General features: G+C 40.4%; 1 protein-coding gene across 1 annotated transcript in view; it reads left to right on the top strand.

Annotated features, from left to right (window-relative positions):
- The first annotated feature begins 2,032 nt into the window (after positions 1-2,032).
- Positions 2,033-9,990, top strand: part of Tmem47 (transmembrane protein 47) — a 28,406-nt gene continuing 20,448 nt past the window's right edge. The window contains exon 1 of the mRNA XM_077106416.1: positions 2,033-2,507. Within this exon, the coding sequence (XP_076962531.1) occupies positions 2,282-2,507 (226 nt within the window). The 5' untranslated portion in view covers positions 2,033-2,281. The remainder of the gene's footprint in view (positions 2,508-9,990) is intronic.

Below are 9,990 nucleotides of genomic sequence, written 5' to 3'. Positions count from 1 at the left end.
GTCCTTATGCTGTGCAAATTTTATAAATAAATAATAGAGAAATAGAGGAATGAGAATTTGGCTTTTTGTTGTTTAAAAAGTTTTTTCCCATAATTTTGGAAATAATGTTGAGGAAAAAATTTTAGGAATACAAAGAGGAATGGAGTAACTCAAGTAAGTTGTTGAGAATAACCCAGGGAAAAAAGTAAATAAAACAGATGTGGAGGTTAGAGGTTATGGGTAGGGGTAGCCAGGGAGGAAAGCCTGAATTAAAAGGAACAAAGATTAAAATATTAGCTAACTTGAAAAGTAACTTATTAAAGAGAAAGTGATAGAACTTGGAAAAATATTTCTTTATAACTTCGAGAGCATGGTCAAGAAATTTTCTTAAAGATTACTTCTGAAAGTACATTGTAAGCCCACAGATAAGTCCAGATTTAAAAAAAAAAAAAAGATGTTTACAAGCCTGGTCACCCCTGTTTGTCCTCCCGGTTTTTACATTTTTCAGTATTCCCTAAAGAATATTCTCAAGGAGAGGCTGTTAGGCTTGGTTTTACTTTGGGGAGGCAAAGAATAAGGTTGGAAGTACCAGGTTATGGAGCTCAGAGTGCTACCTTCATTCTTTGTGAATGGTTCTACAGTAATTAGCATGATAATGATTGAGCGGTTAGGGGACTGTCACCAGTTATCTCATTTATAAATGTAAGAAAATAGTGGGGTTTTATTTTCCATCGGATTGGTTCTTATTCTCGAGTCTTTCGACACCAATTCTGTTGTTTGTTAGACACAAAACGTAGGTTCGATCAAGATGTGTCAATTTATGCAAAGAGGTGGTTAAAAAAGAATTGTTACCAACAAATTGAGGTTGGTATTTCAAAAAAGGGAGAGAGTGTTTTTCCATCTTCAGGTCTTAATTCCTATTTTGGGTTTCCCACCAAGTTTTGGAGATGATGAATGATCTAAGAACAACCTAAACTCCTCCAATGATCTAGTTGATAAATGTATTTTACCGGAAAGCTAGAAAGTAGCCAAGACAGAACCCTTCAATCACATACTGAATGAACTACCCAAATTCAAAACCGCAATTTCAGTTTCAAGGGATGTTTAGTCGTCATGCATGGGGAAAAACACGAAGTGTCTCCTTAAGAATCAGGACAATGCCCTATTGGGCTGAATCTACAAATATTTATTGAACCCATAGGTGTTCAATAAATATTTGTAGATTCATTAGTTTCCCGTTCAGGGAAGATAATAACAATTTTTTTTCTTATTACAGGCCGGGGGCTAGAGCTGGGGATAATTCAAACAGGAATAGATTAAGGTTTTAGTCAACGCGCAAAGGACAGAGCAGTGAAGATGCAAATAAGGTTCTTTATATTTTGCGTAATATCTAAGTTCTGCACGCTCTGAGCAAACGCCCTTCATAGGGGGCGCAAAAGCAGGCGAGCCCAGAGAACAGAAGCAGAAGCCGGCTTAGAAAACTGAAGAAATAGGGATCCCAGGGCTCCTTGGCCCGTCCCGGGTTTGAAAAGAGGGCGAAATGCCCTTCGTCACTTTTCTCCACCTTTCAAATCCTTCAGTATGTGAAACTGGCCTTGGAAGAGAGCTTTGCATCATAGAGAGAGAGGGGACTTCTCCTTGCTTCAAGGCCACGCTTAAGAAACCTAGGAATTCACATCTAACGCCTTCTAGAAAACGACCCACTGAGCTCCTTAGGAAAAGGAAATCCACGTGATTGAGCGAGGATTGGAGCGGACGACCCTAGAGCTAGCGTGGTCTGGGGCGGGATCCGGGCAGGGCTGCTTGGAGGAACTGAGGAGCGCAGCGGGCGCGCGGGGTTGAGGCAAGGGCAGCGGCAGAGGCACCGGCATGGGCACCGGCCGGTGCAGAATCAAGGGCGGGGTAGGACGAGCTAGAGTCTCTAGGACTGTGAGCCAGAGCCCGAAGCAGCCAGGGTGCGGACCCTCCGCCCCTCTCTTTTGGCGCCGCCTCTCGCAGCCCGGGGAGGGGCCGGGGCGGAGCAAGTGGGGTTCGCTCAGGGGCGGAGCAGGCGCGGGCGCTGGCAGAGCGCGCGGCGAAGGTCCGCGACGGGATCAGTGTCGCGGGCGGCTGCTATCGACCCCCATCGGGCCAGCCGCCTCCACAGACCCACCTTCCCCACGCGGCTGGAGGCGCAGAGCCCCGAGGGACTAGTCCCCGCGCGCGGCGGCTCAGCTGCTTCGCTCCTCTGGGCGTCGGGCTCAGGCTCTCCGGACCCGCCTGGTGTCCTCGCCTCCGGGGCGGGCGGCAGCGGCGCCCCGGGATGGCTTCGGCGGGCAGCGGCATGGAGGAGGTGCGCGTGTCGGTGCTGACCCCGTTGAAGCTGGTCGGCTTGGTGTGCATCTTCCTGGCGCTGTGTCTGGACCTGGGGGCGGTGCTGAGTCCGGCCTGGGTCACCGCTGACCACCAGTACTACCTGTCCCTGTGGGAGTCCTGCCGGAAGCCCGCCAGCTTGGACAGCTGGCACTGCGAGTCCACGCTCAGCAGCGGTGAGGGCCCGGCGCGCCGCGACCCCTGCCTCCCTCCCCGGACTGTCCCGCGCCCCACTGCCCCGACGGCCACCGCCCCTCCCCACCTCTCCGGGTCCCCCGCTCCCGTCGTTTCCCCCTGTCCCTGCCCTTCGCGGAGCCTCGGCCTCCAGACGCGTCCCTGCATGCACCCCTCTCCCCGCCCGACTCCAGGTCGCCTAGCCTAAAGCGGCGTCCCACGCCCTCTCCCTCCTCCCGTGGCCATTCCTCCCGCTCTGGAGTAACAGGTATGCTATTTTGGGTAATTGTTATCGTTTAAGGCGAGAACCATGTGGCTGTGTAAAAAATGCAACTCCTTCCACACCCCCGTTAAAAAAGAAACGGGCTAAAACGCCCAACTCCCAAGATGTGTGGGTTCCCTGTTCAGTTTTTCTTCTTTCAAAGAGGAATTTGCCTGAGTTTACCTCTTAGAGCCCACGTTTTTGCCTGCTCAGCTCCACTATATCTGGGTTTTCTCGAATGAATTTTGATGCAGATTATATTTCCTTAAATTTGGGGGTGGCTATGGTGAGCTGGGAGAGAGGCAGTCTTAATCCCCCCCCCCCCTTTTGGTGATACCGTCGTTGATTCTGAGTTGCCCTTTTTTTTCTTTCACTGTAAGAAACTCCTCTCTCCTCTGTGAGCTATTCACACTTGCCTGGAAAGTTGTGCTTTATTCAGCCGGCTCTGAAAACTGCAAATGGATGGAATGGGGGTGGAGTACAAAGAAGGTAGCCACTGGAGCTGCTAGCCCCACGGGGATTTTATGGCTTTATTCTCTCCCTCCCCGACCCTCTAGTTGCCTCCAGCGCCCCAATTGTGCCCTTAACAGAAATCTGCCACTTCTAATTTCTTGCTGCAAACTCTTCCCTTTCCAATCTTATTCTTCAGCTGCTGAATGTCCGCACAGAGAATGGGGGATAGAGAGAGGACCAAGAACTTGTGATTTTTACACACACACACACACCTGAGAAACATTAAATTCCTTCCTGACAGTGTCATGTCTTCTCTGAAACCATTTAAAAAGCTTTACTGGAACTGTTTCAAGTTCCAATAAAGTTGAAATAGCACAAAAAGCCACAAAAATCTGATTTTCTTTTGTCTTTCATTTCTTGTTATATGAGAGATTAGTTCACTTGGTTAAGTTCCTTCCATAAGTTAAATTTTGTGTTTACAAAAGCTTTTTCTTTTCTCTTACCTCAAAATACCCATTAAAAGGTTTAGCCTTTGTTGATTAATTCACTGAGGAGGGGACTGGTTGGCAGCAGGAGGTCAACATTTAGGTCTTTTAATTCTTTCAGAGTTGGTTGTTTACAACTACAGATAAAATAAATCGGTAAAATGCCTTTCTTCAGTAACCCGGAGATCCAAATAAACTTTGGAGAAAATATCTTTTCTTTCCCCTCTTCAATAGAAATGGAAATTTATGTAGGAATGCCAGCTTCAGCATGTCTCCTTAGCAACGTGAATCTTTTGCCCCTTTCTCTCTGTCTCCTTAAATAATAGCCCTCTGATTGCATAAAGACTTTTCAGATAGGTTAGAGAAACCAGCTTCAACTTCCATTTGCTTTTCAGGCCATTATCCTTTTCTCTTGGCCAGGAATGTAGGGAATGGTGAGAAGCCAGCTCAAGTTTGTTTGAGCAGTATGCAGTGTTTGCTAATCTTTCCTTAATTGCCTCCATACCCATTTATTTCAGCATTTTTTTTTCTCCTCTAGGCAAAGAAATAGGGAGACCCAAGCTTAATGCAAATATAGTGGATTTTTTACTCTGCAATGTAAAAAGAAGAGGCATGCACAGTTTCTGACCACTTCCCCCTCAAGCATTTTTTTCTACCCCCATGCATATATTCATGGAAAAAAATAGTTTTCAGCTCAGAAAATGTAGTTTGTAAGTGAATGGGTAACAAGTGAAGGTGGTTTTGGTGGAGGCTATCTGGAACAAGTTCTTGACTTGATGTAGTAGCAGTTCAGTTTTGCTCTCCACAGTGGTGGTGGTGATGGGGGGTGATGGAAAGGAAATAAAAGATGGAAAATTGCCATGTCCCCACTAACAAAATGTTCTTTTTTAAAATGTTATGTTATGTGCACTTGAAACTTCTATCAGTATTTTTGAAACAAAAGGGGACACCAGAATCGAAACCAGCAATGTTTTGCTTGCCTGATCCAAAGGGTAGACAGCGTTTTTCAGTATGTTTGCTGTGTAGAGTAGCTAAAGGGAAGGGAGGGAAATGCCTTTCTCTGAAGGTTTGTAAGAGATCCACTTCCTTGTCTCTTGAAATGAATTATCTTGGGAGGAACCACCAAGGACAGTTTTACTGAAGGCCCTACACCAGGATCTTCAGGGCTTAATTAAAAACCTTTGTCTTAATTAGAATTAAAACTGCCGGGAAGAGGCAAGCTTGTATTTACAGAAGGAAATTTTCGGGAATGTTTCTTCTGACGACAGTGTGCCCTAGTTAGGCCCAGTTTCTACTAAAACTTTCCCCTAAGCCATTATATTTAAACTTGCATTTTAATTTGGGTACCAAATATGCATCGTTTGCTGTTTATAACCTATTTTATGGTTTTAAGCAAAAGCAGAACCATGCCTCTTGTGTCCTGGTGTACTGAAGGTTGCGTCAGCACTTCTAGTATGAACCAGTAATCTGGTTGTCAGTCAGCAAGAATGCTTTTCTCTGGCGTCTAATTCAGTAATTCAGTGTACTAGGGACAGTGCAGACAATGGTCTTAAGTTTTCCAAAAAGACAAATGAGAAAATGACTTATTGACTGTCATTGGTGGTGCAAAAAGAAAAGAAACATAAAGCATGCTTGTTAGGAAGTTTAGAATATGCAGTACTCACATGGCTGCTGGCCACAGAATTCCTAAGAATGGTTTTCCACAGTACTGTTTAGGACAGCCTTTTAATGAATCTTAAAGCTTACTCAAGGTTGTACCCTTTTTTTTTTATTTCTGTTTACTCTTGTTTAGTTTTGGTAACTTTGTTTTAGAATGTAGTTGTTAGGGTTTCACAGCCATAGCAGTTGTGAGAGAATCCTTAGTGCTAATAGGATGACTCAAGTGTGCACAGAAGGCTGATACCCTGAACTCAATATTAGATTGCTGTATAATCTCTGGGTGGTCATAAATTTCTTTTTAAAAATTATACATATGAAGCAGATCACTTTTTTATGTCTGTATGATTTATTGACTCAACAAAAAGCAGGGGCATACAGATAGCCAAATGAACACATTTTACTGGCAGTCATTTGGGAATATAACAAGTGCATTTATCCATCTTTCTATCCACAAAGTACTTGATCAAATAATGCCTTTTTCAAGGAATATTGTTAACATCATTCATGCACTATACTAAAAATAGCTGCATTTGTAACATGAGTCACTGTTAGCTTTGAAATGGCAGTGTACCATATGCTAATAACAGGTGAATATTAATTTTAGTATAAAACTCCACTTTGAGGAATTTATAAGAAAACCTGTTTTACGTGGTACTTTAAGATCAATAGAACTGCCTGAACACCTTCAGTTCTTAAAAGATCTGAGATACAGTGATTCTGAGTTCAGACATGTATCATCTGTGCATGCTTTTGAATCTGTACCTTAATTCAGAAAAATGAATTTCATTGGGAAACCTCACAATATGATTTGCCCCAGGGAAGGTTCATCTTGTTACTTGAAATGAGTTGATATTAATGGATGTTTACACATAGCTCAGCAAACCTGGAAGTCATTGCAGTTAAACCTCCTCTGATTTCCTCTAAAAGAACATAAGTAGGACAAATGCAACTTCATTAAACCTGTACAGCGTAGATGGTGAAAAATTAACAGTACTAGTTAGTACCCAAACTTTCTCAACTAATAAACATGAGAAAACTAAGTGTAACTTATTTCAAGATCTTCAGGATTTTTAAAAATATCTTCCAGAATTTCACATTCCCCAGATTTACTTTTACAAAGGACATTTTAATTTGTGGGCAAATATAATTCCTCTTTTGCTCACATTCATAGAAGGATTATAATCCCCAGGGAGCCACTTAGATCAGTCTTTGGCAGCAAAGGGATTTGATGGGTGTGTGAAAAGCCTAGCCTTTGATAAAACATATCAAAACAAAAACAAACAAAAGCATATTTCAAGCAATAGATTTTATCTGCTGTCAGTAATACACTGGAGGAATTTCTTTGTTTCTGTTTAATGTAAGACCCTTTGAAAGACTATAGATACAGCCAGTACTACTAGATATATTAGTCAAAATGGTTGTAGATGTTTCAAAATAAGTCTCTTGATTACCTGAATACCACAGCAAACTTATATATGAACTATGCTAAATCATAACATAATCCAGTGGCAGCACAGAGAGTATTATTATGGAGAATACATGAGACTCTGGGTTCTAACTGATCTGAACTTGGCCGCTTAACAACCATGTGACTGAATACAACTTATATAAGTTCTCAAATGATTTGTCATGAAGATTAAATATATGAAACTATTTATTTCATATCATGTATGTAGAAAAATAGACTCAGTGATTTAGGATGTCTTTTCCCTCTTAAATAGTAAAATTTCTTTGCATTGCATTTAATTTCAAGTTTAAATATTGATATGTATTACCTAGTGTTTAATAATATTCTTGGTATGTCATGATCACAAAACCATTATTCATTTCTACCCACATACTATGATTATTCCCAATGTCATAAACTTGCATAGTGGCTAATGTAATTCCTAAACACTGTTGAGAATACCAGGAATTTTTTGTGAATTTACTAAGATCTCAATTGATTGGCTGTAGAGACAAGATTTACCAAAGTATTCCAATTGCTAATGTTAGGAAGCTAACCATAACAAAAGTTATTGTTGTACAATAATCATTTTGTTATGTTCATTAATTATGTGGGTCAATAATTCAAATAAGGCATAATAAAGATGGTTTGTCTCTGATCCAAGATATCCAGAGCCATACCTAAGGATGACTTCAGTGACCTGGGAATGGAACATCTGGAAATGTAGAACCTTTTCCAAATAGTTTTACTCAGAGATTTGGTATAAATAACTGGAAGGGTAGCCTCAACTAGAACTCTTAACTAAAGCAGCTATAGGAACTCTTTCTAACATGGGGATTTTAGGATAGTTAGACTTATATAATGAGTGATTTTCCCCAGAACAAGATTCCTAAGAGAACCTGCCCCATTGAACTAGCATGGCAAATCACACATCTCTTTTATCACATTCTGATCCTTTTGAAGGAGCCCTGTAGTCAAGCTCAGGTTCAAGGAGAGGAGAATTAGACTTTACCCTTTGATGGACCGATCATGCAATCCATCTGACACTGTGCAATCCATCTGACACCGAGTCTAGCTGCAAATCTGCATTCTTTATTACCTCTGAAGAAAGAAAACAACCACATAATTTCTGCCTTCAGCCAGTACATGGCTTTAGTGATTGGTCACTTGCATGGGATCACTAGGATTTGGGATGAAATGAACTCAAGAGCCTAACCTGTCCACAAGTACAGACAGACAGAGATAAAAGATATATCTCCTTCCATTTTTTGTTTGTGGTTTTAGATAACCAAGGCTCAACTGATTAGGAATCTGTAATCTGTTACTTTGTGTTATGTAATAACATTTTGCTCATTTTCTAAGAAAGTTTTGTGTGTATCTGATGAGATGCTTGGAACAGGAGCGTTAAAATGTTAAAATTCTAGACAAGAGTCAACTTTTGCAGTGCTTTAGAGGTATTGAAGCTGCAGAGTTGTTTTTGTTTGCTTCCTTTTTGTTTTAATAGCATAATTCTTCTCTCGATAATTGCCATGTATTGAATTGCAGAATCATAGCACAGAGTAGAAAGGATTTTGTAAATAATTTAGTCAAATCACATGTATTGCATCAATAAGGAAAATTAAGCAGGATACAATGTTAAAGACTCAACAGAGAGATTGCACTTAGCCATAGTATTTTTTTAAAAGAGAGAGAGAGAGAGAGAGAGAGAGAGAGAGAGAGAGAATTTTTTCATATTTATTTTTCAGTTTTCGGTGGACACAACAACTTTATTTTAATTTTATGTGGTGCTGAGGATCGAACCCAGCGCCCCACGCATGTCAGGCAAGCACATTACCGCTTGAGCCACATCCCCAGCCCAGCCACAGTATTTTTACAGGGTCAGTTTTCACATTTTTCTGTAATATTGTAGATAACTATCTCTTGGTGTTTGAAGGACCATTGAATATGGAATTTTTGATGAAGAGGTTAAGGACTGCTTGCGAAATATCCACTTTTCGTAAAATTAATAGCCATATTTTGATTTCATCTGAAATTTACATAGAATTTAAAGTTTTCAAGTAAATATAGGTACAGTTGCATATATTGGTAAATCAGTTAGACTTAGATTTTTTTAATCATCAAATTTAATTTTTTATCATGGCTAAATTCTTTAATAAGCACTCTTTTGCTTTAAGTTTCTCCATGATGGGATACTATAAAACAGCTTAATTTTCAGTTGAAAATTAATTCCACAAGTATGTTGAAGTCAGCCATGTAAGTATCTTGAATTGATGAAGTGAATATAAATTTTCATTTGACAACTTATTGCATTCAGACTTTATTAAAAATATATAATAATTTATCAAAAGAGATTGATTTTTCTTTAAGCAGAATTTCAGCCTTACATGTCAAAGGCACTGACAGATAAATTTTACCAGTCTTCGCAAATTATTGGATCATCTCCCTAGAAATGTAGACAAGGACACTTCTCTTTAGCCTTTTTGCTCCTAAGTTTATGTGAGATCAGGAGACCCTAGTAGATCATCAATTTTCTATCCTATTCTAAGCTTGCCTTGGGCACCAAAGACTGCCATTTAAAAAAATACGAGACATCCATGTCTCCCAAAGAACCAAGAAACATCAAGTATATCATCTTGGTATCTATCTGCTTATTAACTAATATGAGGCTTAAAATGATAGTTAAATGAGCCATGTTTTGGGATAATATTGGTACTGTGCATTTGAATGTATGTTTATTAGATAAAATAATGTAGGAAAAATAGAAGTTGGGACCTACAAATCACATTTTCTTTACAAAAAAAGGACACCCCCCAAAAATACAAGTTTTTTTTAAAGAATTTTAACACTCTCATTTTTCAGATTCCTAAACCAAACATGCACCAAAACACTGCCATGGTGATCTGTGAATGAAACCTGGAATCTATTCTTAGCACCACTGGGTGACATAAATAGAAATGACTTGTCTCCATTTGCCTGTCATCTCACATGTACCCAGGAAGTTAATTTCACTGAAACACATTAATTTTCTAGCAACAGGTAGACATGATCCTGGTACACAGCCAGTTTGTGTGCAAACTTCTGTGCCAGTGCTGAGAGAAGAGGATGAATAAAACAAATGTTATCTTGTAAACAAATTAATGAAATAAATGTACAAAGTGCTACAAAGAAGGCAATAGAAG

This window comes from Callospermophilus lateralis, chromosome X (assembly GCF_048772815.1).
Source record: "Callospermophilus lateralis isolate mCalLat2 chromosome X, mCalLat2.hap1, whole genome shotgun sequence".
Lineage (NCBI taxonomy): Eukaryota > Metazoa > Chordata > Mammalia > Rodentia > Sciuridae > Callospermophilus > Callospermophilus lateralis.
Note: the sequence above shows the minus strand (reverse complement) of the source record. Positions and strands in the feature narration are given on the sequence as shown.